This window comes from Peromyscus californicus, unplaced genomic scaffold (genome assembly GCF_007827085.1).
Source record: "Peromyscus californicus insignis strain IS unplaced genomic scaffold, ASM782708v3 Scaffold_7__1_contigs__length_154581171, whole genome shotgun sequence".
NCBI classification, from domain to species: Eukaryota; Metazoa; Chordata; class Mammalia; order Rodentia; family Cricetidae; genus Peromyscus; species Peromyscus californicus.
Window position 1 is genome coordinate 104,941,064 of NW_026294595.1, and position 12,784 is coordinate 104,953,847.

Consider the following 12,784-nt stretch of genomic DNA (forward strand, 5'->3'; position numbering starts at 1 on the left):
GTGCTTTAGATGTACTATGATGTTTCCATCACATTAATCTTAGGAGAACTGCTTCCAGGTCAAGAAACCCAGAAGAGTTCATGTTTGTCTCATAACTAAATCATGGACCATTTTCTCCTGGCACAGAGACTTATGTGTATGGTGCCAGCTACTTGGGACTGAGGTGGAAGCATTACTCCAACCCAGGAGTTCGGGAATAGACCGGGCAACATAGCAAGAGCCTATCCCCTAAAAGAAAAGAAGAATGCGTGAGAAAAATCTACTTTGTTTTTGCTGAAGGTGTCAAACACAGAAGAGCAGTGTAGTTTGAGAGTTTGGGAGTTACTGAGAGCAGGAAGCTAGTAAGTACTAGGCAGCCAGCCCCAGCTGTCCTAACCAGAGTAGCAGCTAGCTCCCCATGGGATCTTCTTAATCCATTTGGAGCAGAACTCTTGTTCTCTCAGAAAAGCAGTTGTAAGCAGCAGCTTTAGAGCCATGGGGTCATGGGCATGACTATGTGTGCCACAGAAGCTTTGTGCATGCTATAACGTGTCCTCTCTTCTTTCTAGTGGGAAGAACAGAATGTATGATGTCCTCCATGAGACCATTGAAAATGATTTCCCTAAGTTCCTGGGCAAGATCTTTGCATTCCTTGCCAATCCAGGCCTGATCATTCCAGCCATCCTACTGATGTTGTAAGTTACCCAGAGGCCCTGACTCTGCCTCAGGGACACTTCTCCTAGCAGCTGAGGATTCCTGCACAAGGTTCTGCATTTCACTCTCTTTGTCTGGATTCCCAGAAGTAGATCCTTAGACAGAGTCAAATACAAGTAGTTTATCAGGCGTAGGGGGAGTGGAGGGCATGGTTACCTCTGTTGTGGATGAGTCTACTGTAAATCTTTCTGGGAAACCCAAATCAGAGCTCCTTGTCTAAGGGTAAGGAGTCCAGGGGATTTGCAACCAGCCTGGTGGGGTGGAAATATCTAAGAGCTGTGGGGTCAGAACTTCTCAGAAAGCTGAGAGTGCGTTATGCTTGGATGTGGGGTGTCTCCTAAGGATCACTATTGAAGCCTTCATCCCCAGCTGGTGGCACTATCTTTGGGAAGTTCTGGAAACTTTAGTTGGAGGCTAGCTGGAAGAAGTAGGTCATTGCATGTGTTAGTTACTACTGTTGGATCGCTGAAACCAAAATACCGAATGTTTCACGAGGCTATTGCTGGGGAAATAAGAACAGCGCCAAAGTCCAGCTGTGCGAGCCATTGAGTTGATTAGGATTACTTACGGGAATACTGCTGCAAGGCTACTTCCAGAAGCAGAAATGGCTCAAAGCCAGCTGCTTCACCCAAACCCACCCTGAGTGGAAAGCTGAAGCTCACCGCACAGCCTGTAGGCAGCTCAACAGGTCAGAGGGGCTCTTCCAGACAATGCTCAGTTTGTCTGAGTATCTCTCAGCAGTTCTTACTGCTTATAAACTTGGGGAGGAAAGGCCTAGTTATCTGGTCCATTCAAGGAGTTCCCAGTTTTTGGTATCTGACTATGTAGTGTTGACTAGCCTGGAGCTTCCTGTGTAGACTGGATGGACTTGAACTCATACAGATCCACCTGCCTCTGGCTCCTGAGTGCTGAGACTAAAGACACACACCACTGTCCATCATCCTAAAGCTTTTTTGAGTTGTTTACTTCCTGGGGTTTAGCAGCTTGTCAGCAGGACTGACTGTTTCACCTCCCTTTAGAACAGCCTCAGTCTTGAGCTGCTCCCCTACAGGATGAGCTGTCCTGTCTCAGAGGAAATTTGATACACAATGCTCAGCAGAGACAGCCCGAGGGAGATAGGATTCATTTCGCTCCTCCTTTCAGGGACACAGCAGAACAGTTCTTGTCAGGCTGACCAGGAAAGAGGGAGAGCGCAATGTTGGCACTTGGCCTTCTCTGTTTCCTCCCTACTAAGTCCATGCTCCCCAGCTCGTGAGCTGGCACTGCCTACATTCACATGGCCCTCTCATCCTCAATCGATCCTTTCTGAAACCACCCTTGCTCACACCCAGAGGTGTGCCTTACCATGTCCTAGGTGATTCGGGTCAGGCTCACACTGGGCACATGTCCTTGGGGTCTATATCTTGTCTGTGCCCCTGGCTGTCATTTTCTTTGCTTCCCATCCACCATACTAAAGCTATTTTATACCCTCTTTATCAAGGTGGGATGATATCTCTGAACGCATGAACAACATAATCCTTCCTCCTTTAAGTCATTTCTCTCAGGCACTTCATACAGTAACGACAAAGTGCCTGCCACAGAGGGCAGCTCAGCCTGACCCTTCTGGGTTGTATTTGTGTGCTTTCTGTTGCTGTCCTGAACACCATGACCAAAACCATCTTACAAAGGGAAGGGTTTGTTTGGCTTACATGACACTGTGTCCATCACTGAAGGAAGTCAGGGCAGGAACTCAAGCAGCGTACATGGGAACCATAGAGGAATGCTGCTTACTGGCTTGCTTCCCATGTTTTTCTCAGTTCGCTTTCTTATGTAACTCGGGACCACCTGCCCAAGGGTGGCCCCACATCAGTCATTAATCAAGAAAACACCCCACAGACATGCTCACAGGTCACTCTGGCAGAGGCAATTTCTCAGGTGAGGTTTCCTCTTCCCGGTGACTCAGTTTAAGTTAATAAATACTAACCAGCATGTAGGTTTTTTTTTAATACAATATATTCTGATGATGGTTTCTCTTCCCCCATCTCCTCCCAGTTCCTCCCCACCTCCCCTCCCATCCGAATCCACACCCTTTCTCTCATTAGAAAACAAACAGGCATATAAGGAAAAATAATAAAATAAATAAAAACAAGAATAAACAAGTAAGAATGGGACTAAACAGAACAAAAAGAGCCAAAGAGAAAGCACAAGAAACACATATAAATGCAGAGACACACATGTTCACACACACAGGAATCCAAAAAACCCGCAAAACCAGAAACTGTAATATATATACACATACAAAGGACCTGTAAGGCAATAAATAAATAAATAAATAAGACCCAACACAACATTATGAAACAAAGAGCTCCAAAGATGCTGTTGAGTTTGTTTTGTGTTGGTCGTCTACTGCTGGCCATGGGGCCTACCCTTGAGTGTGCTTAGTTTCTCCAGTGAGACTCCCTTGGAGAGAATGAATTTTTAATTTGAAAGTGATTATAAATTGGAGTGAATGTCTGGGTTAGGGATGGGAGCATGTGTCTATGTCTCCTCTCAGCTCTAGGACCCCATCCGGTGCAGACTCATACAGATCCTGTGCATGTTCTCACAGTCTCAGTGAGTTCACATGTGTGTTGGTCATGCTGTGTTTAGAAGGCCTTGTTTCCTTGGTGCCCATCCATCCCCTTTGGCTCTTAACACTCTTTCTATCTCCTCTTCCCAGAGTTCCCTGGGCCCTGAAAGGAGGGGTTTGATGGAGATATCCCATTTAGGGTTGTGTGTTCCAAGGTCTCTTGCTCTCTGAACATTGTCTGGCTGTGGGTCTCTGTATTAGTTCCCATCTATAGCAGGAGGAGGCTTCTCTGATGATGGCTGAGCAACATATTGATCTATGAGGATAGCAGAATGTCATTAGGAGTCGTCTTATTACTACATTCCTTTAGCAGAACAGTAGTATTCCATTTTCCCCTAGGTTCCTAGCCTATCTAGTCTCAGATTCTTGGCCACCCATGCAGTGTCGGGGATGGGTTCCGTCTTATAGAATGGGTCACAAATCCATTCAGATGTTGGCTGGTTACTCCCACAAGCTTTGTGCCGCTGTTGCACCAGCTTATCTTGCAAGTAGTTCGTTTGTGTAAACCCAAGGGTTTGTTTATCTTTCTTCTTTGGGAGTGTGCAGAAAACCTTCCAGTATCATTAGCACTTGTCCGTAGGGACAAAAGCTCTATGTAGGCACCGGCTTGACTTTTCCCTGTTCAATAAGTTATGTAGGTGTTGTCTTCAGCAATAGGAACTTACTGTCAGTTTGTGGAAAGCAACCAGTAGCCTTGGAGCCTAGGTTGTTTGGGGAGTCCCATGGGATGCTTGTGGCCAACAACTCAATTAGATGTAACCTATTCCCAGTACTGGAAGCTTCATTTGGTGACTAGAAATATCTAGTTAGGGCTATGTCACCCCATTATTTGGTGATTTTATTTAGCTCAGCTTCATATATGTATATTATTTAGGAAGCTTCTACTGTATTAGGTTTCCATCTGACCACTCAAATGGCCTTTAGTTTTAGATGTCCCTCCCTGTCTGATCCTCCCATTCCAGTCCCCACCTTGTCTATTCTAGTTCCCCTTCCTAGGGAGATCCATCCCTCATCTGCCCAGTGAAGCATTTATCTAAGTTATTCTTTATCAATAAAAACTCAGGAGTCAGATATTGGGGTAGAAACCTGATAGATGCACAGAGCAACAGAGAAATGATCAGCTGATCCTGTCTTTCCATATTCCCAGATCAAAAAGGACTGAGACTCGTTCTAAGCCCCTCCCTATTGCTTCCTGTGTCTCTCTATCCTAATCTGGGTCCTCCAAAAACTCTATGGTTTATTCTAGCCAACTGAATGTAGACCCTGCCCTCCGATTCAAGGTTTAACTTTATTGGCAGTCTCAGCGTGACAGTGCAAACAAATTTCCTGCAACAGCCCAGTTCCTTACTCTGTACATAACCTCTGTGGTTATACAAATTGTAGCTTGCTTATAAAAGACCTAACAGCTAACATCCAGATATAAGTGAATACACACCACATTTGTCTTTCTGGTTCTGGGTTACCTCACTCGGGATGATTTTTTTCTAGCTCCATCCATTTACCTAAAAATTTCATGATTTCATTTTTTTTAATGACTGAGTAACACACCATTGTGTAAATGTACCACATTTTCTTTATCCATTAATCCATTTATGGACATCTAAGTTGTTTCCAGTTTCTGGCTATTATGACTAGAGCAGCAATGAACATGGTTGAACTAGTGTCTCTGTGGTAGGGTGGAGTATCCTTTGGGTATATGCCCAAGAGTGGCATAGCTGGATCTTGAGGTAGTTTGATTGCCCTGTGGAACCACCACACTGTTTCCATGGTGGCTGTACAAGTTAGAATTCCCATCAGCAATGGATGAATGTTCCCCTTACTCCACATCCTCTCCAGCATGATCTGTCATTTGTTTTATTGATTTTAGCCATCTAGATAGGTGTAAGATGAAATCTCAAAGTAGTTTTGATTTGGATTTCCCTGAAGACTAAGGATGCTTAGTCTTCATTTCTCCCTTTTTCTTTCTTTCTTTCTTTTTTTCTTTTTGATTTTTTGAGACAAAGTTTCACTGTGTAACATCCTTGTCTGTCCTGGAACTTTGTAGACCAGGCTGGCCTCATACTCACAGAGATCCACATATCTCTGCCTCCTGAGTATTGGGATTAAAGGCATGAACCACCACTGCCCAGCAGTGAGCATTTCTTTAAGTGTTTCTCAGCCATTTGAGTTTCCTCTTTTGAGAATTCTGTTTAGATCTGTACCCCATTTTTTTTAAATTGGGTTATTTGTTTTCTTAATGTCCAAGTTTTTTTGGGGGGGAGGTTGTTTGTTTGTTTAGTTCTTTATGTATTTGGGATATTAGCCCTCTATTGGATGTAAAGTTGGTAAAAATCTTTTCCCATTCGGTAGCCCGCTGCTTTGTCCAAATAATGGTGTCTTTTGCTCTACAGAAGTTTTTCAGTTTCATAAGGCTCCATTTATTTGTTGATTTTAGTGCCTGAGCTATTGGTGTTCTGTTCAGAAAATCTTCTCCTGTGCCAATGAGTTCAAGACTATTTCTCCTTCTCTTCTATCTGGCTTCATGTTGAGGCCTTTGATCTATCTGGAGATTTATATAAGGTAATAAGTATGGATTCTTCTGCATGCAGCCATCCAGTTTAACCAGCACCATTTGTTGAATATTCTGTCTTTTTTCTAGTGTGTGTTCCTGGCTTCTTTATCAAAAATCAGGTGTGAACTTCTTTCTGGGTCTTCAATTCTACTCCATTGAGCAATGTGTCTGTTTTTGTGCCAAAACCATGCTGGTTTTGTTGCTATATCTCTAAAGCAAAATTTTAGATTAGGGATGGTGGTATCTCCAGCAGTTTTTTTTAATTCAGAATATTTTAACTATCCTGGGTTTATCTGTGCTCCTATATAAAGTTAAAAATTGTCCTTTCAAGTTTTGTGAAAAATTGTGTTGAAATTTTGATGGGTATCGCATTGAATTTGTAGATTGATTTTGGCAGGATGGCCATTTTTACTACATTAAGCAATGTTCCTTCTGTTTCTATTTTGTGGAATAATTTGAAGAGTATTGGCATTCATTCTTCTTTGATAGTCTGATAGAATTCTGTACTAAAAGCACCTGGCCTTGTGATTTTTCTTTTTTTTTTTTTCTTTTTTTTTTTTTTTTTTTTTTTTTTTGGTTGGGAAACTTTTAATTGCTGCTTCTGTGTCACTAGGTGTTACAGGTCTTTTTCTTTAATTGCTTATCTGATCTTGATTTAACTTTGGTTGTTGGTGTTCTGTGTTACATGGTCAGAGGGTCACTCCTAAACATAATTCAGGTTTAGCAACAGCTGCAGGCAAGCCAGCTTCTGATGAACTGACTTGGTGGCTTCACAAAAGCCTGCTATATTAATACACACACACACACACACACACACACACACCTTTGCAAGTCAATTTCCGTATACCAAAACCTCTTTTCTGGAGTTGTTTGAAGGAACCATTTGCCTAAGCAGTTCTCAGCCATGAGACCTCCTGGTTTTCCAGGTCCTCTCAAGACTAAATTATGCAAAGGCTCTGGAATTCCTTCAAAAGAGCAACTCAGATAACAATCCCTGACTTTAAACAAAAAATAGTTCAAAGCCTAGGTGCTAGCACTCGGAATTCAAGCCAGATGCAACGGCTCTGTGGAATCTCTCCCTACAGTTGATAGATGGTTTATATCAAGAAAATTATCCATTTCTTTTAGAGTTTCCAATTTGATGGAGTGCTACTAGTTTTTAAAGTGTCCTTAATGAGTCTCTGGCTTTCCTCAGTGTTTGTTGTTATGTCCCCCTTTTCATCTCTAGTTTTGTTAATTTGGATCTTCTCTCTCCACCTTTTAGTTAATTGGGCTACAAGTTTGTCAATCTTATTGATTTTCTCAAAGAATCAACTATTTGTTTCATTGATTCTTTGTTGTGTTTATTTGTTTCTATTTTATTTTATTTTATTTTTGTTTCTCCCCTGAGTTTGATTATTTCTTGCCATTTACTCCTTTTGAGTGTTATTTCTTCTTTTTGTTCCAGAGTTTTCAGGTGTGTTGTTAAGTTACTAATATAAGATCGCTCCAATTTTTTATGTAGGCACTTAGTGCTATGAACTTGTCTCTTAGAACCGCCTTTATTGTACATCGAAAGTTTGAGTATGTTGTGTTTTCATTTTCATTCAGTTTTAGAAAGCTTAAAATTTCTTCCATAATTTCTGTCTTGACCTATTTTTCATTCAGCAATTTGTTCCATTTTCATGAGTTTGTAAGCTTTTTGTTGTTTTGTTGTTGATATCCAGTTTTAATCCATGGTTGTCAGATAGGATTCAGTGTGTTATTTCAGTTTTCTTGTGTCTATTGAGACTTACTTTGTGCCCAAGTATATGGTCAACTTTGGAGAAAGTTCCATGAGCTGCTGAGGATGTATATTCTTTTGTATTTGGCTGAAATGACCTGTAAATACCTGTTAGATCCATTTGGTTCATAATGTCAGTTAGCTCCAGCATTTCTCTGTTTAGCTTTTGTCTGGAAGACCTGTCTGTTGGCAAGAGTGGGGTACTGAAGTATCACTATTACAGTGTGAAGGTCAATATATGGTTTAAGGGCTGTAGTCATGTTTCTTTCATGAATTTGTGTGCCCTTGTATTTGGTGCATAGATGTTAAGAATTGTAATATTGTCTTCATGGAATTTTCCTTTGGTGAGTATGTAGTGTCCCTCCTCATCTCTTCTGATACATTTTGGTTTGAAGTCTATTTTGTCAGATATTTAAATGGCTGCATCAACTTTCTTCTTGGGTCCATTTGCTTGGAACATCTTTTTCCATCCTTTTACCCTGAGTTGATGTCTATCCTTGATGTTAAAGTGTGTTTCTTGGATGCAGCAGAATGAAGGATCCTGTCTTCACATCCATTCTGCTAATCTGTGTCTTTTTATTGGGGAACTAAGACTATTGATATTGAGAGTCATGAGTGAGCAGTGTTTCTTGGTTACCATTATTTTGCTATTGTGGTATGAATTATTTTCCCCCTCTTTTGATTTTCAGGTCTGATATCATTTACTCTTTGCGTTTTCTTGGGTGTTGTTAATCTCTTCAGGTTGAAGTTTTCCTTCTTTTGCCTTTTGTAGGGCTGGATTTGTAGATTAATACTGCTTAAATTTAGTTTTATCACTGAATTTCTTTTTCCATCTGTTGTGATTGACATTCCACAATGTCAGAACTTATTGAATAACAATTAATTCATATGATTTAGCTGTTTCATGACAGCAATTTGTCATATAATCCTGCTTACCTTGGCAACATTGCCAAGGCAAATACAGGTTCTTTTATTCTAATCTTAATTATTAATATTAACTCTCATATCACACAGTACACAGTAACATATCTATATATCTATAAGCAGATATATGCTTTATAGAACAAATATAAATTAAAGAGACTACAGCAGAGTTCAAGAGGTTTCAAGAGGACTGAGAAAGGATTTGTACTGATACTGAACCAGACTAGTGCTATCAGGGAGCTTCCAAAATTGACTCAGAGCTGGATGTGGTGGTGCACACCTTTGATCCCAGCACTGGGGAGGGAAACAGAGCTCTGGGACTTCAAGGGCATCCAGTGCTACAAAGTTGGATCCTGTCTCAAAATAAATAAATAGATCACACAAAAGGAAATTTGTGAACAATTTTATTAGCATTTGAGAAAGAGAGAGAGAGAGAGAGGAAAACAGGGAAGGCAGCTACCTGAGGGAGGGGGATAGAAAAAGAAAAAACAAAGTCATTTTTTATTTAGGTCAGCACTGGAAGTCTACACGCAGCTGCAGAAAGCAGGGATGAGGTGGGAGGCTATACTCAGAGAAAACAACTTAAGAAAGCACACGGTGTCAGGGCAAGCACGTTTAGAATTTGGGTATCCAAAGAAGAGAAAGAAAGAAAAGTTATACTTCTGAATTAGATTTTAAAAAGCGCTAAGGTTTAGCAGTTAAGATCTGTAAGCAACTGCATAAGGCAGGGTTGTATAAGTACATTGTCTCATTTCAGGCATAATTATTCCTCCCATCTCCTCAGGATGTCTTTGGATGAGTCAGATTTCCTCATTCTAGGGTGGTCTCCTGGCCAGATGACTGGTAGACCCAGTTAGACAAACTTTTAAGGAAAAGCACAATAAATTGTGATGCTTTAATCTTTGGAGCAGATTAGAACATCACATCTCTATTCAGGGTTAGAAGCAGAACTCAGAATCCACTCTTTTGACCAGGGGGGATGTAGCTTTCACTTAATGGACCAAAGCTGATCTTGAGGGAAGTGTTCATCCTCTGTGGCCTCCGAGATGTCTAGTGCCTGTCTAGTTGCCCAACACTACTTCATCCAAACCAATGAATGGGGATAACTATACACGACACAAAGCCCACTGCTAGGCAGCTCCAGGAGTCATTCCCAGCTTCCTTTGCAGACAAGAAACCGTGCTATGCCCTACCTCTTTGGAGTCAGGGTGATTCCTTCTACCAACCTTTACTGAACACTGAGAGCTAGACATGTGCAAGTCATGCCCACACTCAATAAAATAAAATCCAGAACCCTCTCCATGTTGAGCAGACAACCTAGGATGGTAGGACCAGCTCTGTCCTGCTAGAGAAAAGGCTTTGGTAACCCAGAGTCCCTAGGAAAAACACCGAGCTTTTGTCATTTTTTAACATCCCAGGACAATAGCAGGTATGGTTTTTCTCTTTCAGTCTGGCCATCTACTACCTGAACTCCGTTTCAAAAAGTCTTTCCAGAGCTAATGCCCAGCTGCGAAAGAAAATCCAAGCGGTGAGTCTCTCAGGAGCTACATCCTTAATAGTGTTCTTATTTCTTGCTGATTAACTCTGTGATCTCAGTTGTGTTCTTTCAATGGTTTTCTGTTATGCCAAATCTAAAATCCTGCACTACAGGGAGCAGCCCTGTAGGGTTCAACAGTGTGCATATACAGCTGAATATTTGAAAGGCCAATGGCGCAGCTTAGTGGCAGAGAAAGTGCTTAGCAGTCACAAGGCTCTGGAGTCAGTCGCTAGCACTCCCACATTTGCACACAAGCATATGCATGCACACGTGTATACACACACACACACACACACACACACACACACACACACAGAGAGAGAGCCATCTTAATAGTATAAATACTAAAAGAAATGGCCAAACAACACATTGTTGATCCTCAGCCTGAGATGTCTCCTTGATACACAGGCAGCTTCTCTCAACATCCCAGCTGACTGTTCTCTCTAGAAAGACAGACAGACAGACAGACAGCATTCTCTCTCTCTCTCTCTCTCTCTCTCTCTCTCTCTCTCTCTCTCTCTCTCTCTCTCTCTCTTTCAGACTAACTCAAATCTCTGTGTCTTGTCCTCACTTCCTGTCATGCCTCTGAAACTAACATATACCTGGCTGCCAGTTCCCCACCCAGACTTCCTTCTGTTAGCCTCACTGGCTCCTGCCCAGATACAGGGGAACACTGAAATGATGTTGGATGTTCCTTCAAGTGCTGTGTGAACCCGAGCCGCACACTGCACTCTCCGGTTAGTTGTGGAGCCAATAGCATCCAGTTGAAGGTTGTCAGGAAGAACCGCAGACATGGTCCGACCTCACCTCTCAGGATCCAGGGCTCTAAGCATCAGACCCCCATGCCCCTAGCTTGCATAAATAATTCATTTTTTTCCTGCAGCTCCGTGAAATTGAGAAGAACCATAAATCTGTCAAAGGAAGAGCCATAGTCACAAATTCCGAGGACACACTTCAGAACAGCTCCAAAAATGCCACCCAACTACAACTCACTAAGGAAGGTAAATTTTTTTCCACAATGATAACTTTTTCCAAGTCCACATGAAAGTTGTAAAGAACATATGATGTGGAATTGGACTGATCTGGTTTTAAAATAAGGACACTGATAATTAATTAACAATATGAAGCACTTACCTCATAGGATGGCGAGGGTGAAAGCAGAGAATGTAATGTGCTTAAGGGAACTCCTGACATACAGAATAAACTGACAAACCCTTGCTAGAGGTAGTGTTTGTAGTTTCTAAAAGAGAGACATGCTGGAGCTGGAGAAGCAGCTCAGTGGTTAAGAGCACTGGCTGCTCTTCCATGGGATCAGGTTCCAGTCCCAGCATCCACACGGCGGCTCACAGTCCAGCGCTGTCTTCCGGCGTCCTTGGGCACTGCACACACATGGCACATAGGCATACATGCAGGGAAACACTCATATACATTAATAATAATTAATAATAATAACTTTTAAAGAGACATACTGGGTAGAATAAGCTGGTAGGGACAGGTAAGAAGTTTCTCTCAGAAGGATCTCCTGTCTCTAAAGAGGGATCATAGACCAGGCTCCAATGTGGGGGAGAGGAAAGAGCAAGATGAAAAGACCTTGTCTGAGGTTATCTCACTGTCTCAGGAGCAACTGTTTTAAAGGGTACCACTGTGCAATGTTAACCTTTGATGAGAAAACATTATAAATGACTAATAATTTAAGGGTTAGAATTTTTTATGTGTTCCAATGTATCAGCAGTTGCATTTCATGTATTCTTCACCATTATTTTTTGAGGATTAACCAGAATAATACTAACTGCTATAACAAACAGGTCCAAAATATCTTATTACATCTCACTCAATGCAAAATCCAAATGGGGTGTTTGCACTTAGTGGCCACAAGTACAGGAAAGGTTATGAGTGGTCAGGGGCTAAGGCTGGGCATTTGCAGGTTCCAGGCCTCTCAGCCAAAGAACTGAAAATAAGAGCTCACACAGATTTACTGAAGTAATAAGAGAGCTTTATTGGGAACAAAGCAACAGTACATATTAGAAAGGGAAACACTGTAAATAAAGATAGACACAGGGCATGGTGGCACAGGCCTTTAATCCCAGCACTCGGGAGACAGGGACAGGAGGATCGCTGTGAGTTCAAGGCCAGCCTGATCTACAAAGTAAGTTCCAGGACAGCCAATGTTGTTGCACAAAGAAACTCTGTCTCAAAAAATAATAATAATAATAAATAGTAATAATAATAAAGATAGACAGCAGGCCATGAGTGAAAATATCCTATAGCCCTAGCATACAGCCTGGAGTCTCTTTTGTGAGAAAGGAGGGGCTGGTTACTAAGAGGCACAGTTTGATGGATCCTCTATTTTATTTAAAGATTAAGTCACATGTTCATTTTTTCTACTACAAATATTTGCCTTACCATGCATGTGCCCCAAACAAGTTCAGAATGAATCAGTTCCTCTATTCATCATACTCAGATAGATTGGGAATACACTTGAACAGAAATTGTCTAAATTTAATTGTTGTTAGGACCAGGAAAATGTATACTGTTGTTCAGAGAGGGGCGTGCGTGTGCAGGTGGGAGTCTCGGGGGGTCTGAGTTTGCTAACTGCAATGTGCAAAGATACAGTGTTAACAGAATATGCAGGTGGAGCTAGCCTGACAGATGCATTATTACAGGGGGTGTGACGTGCATAATTCAAAACTAAATAGGACCCCAGGATAC

The 12,784-nt window shown here is 41.7% G+C and overlaps 1 protein-coding gene across 1 annotated transcript in view; it reads left to right on the plus strand.

Annotated features, from left to right (window-relative positions):
* Positions 1–12,784, plus strand: part of Tmc2 (transmembrane channel like 2) — a 72,169-nt gene that overhangs the window by 52,464 nt on the left and 6,921 nt on the right. Inside the window, exons 16-18 of the mRNA XM_052725972.1 lie at positions 549–674; positions 9,988–10,066; positions 10,959–11,076. Coding sequence (XP_052581932.1) covers positions 549–674; positions 9,988–10,066; positions 10,959–11,076 — 323 coding nt within the window. The remainder of the gene's footprint in view (positions 1–548; positions 675–9,987; positions 10,067–10,958; positions 11,077–12,784) is intronic.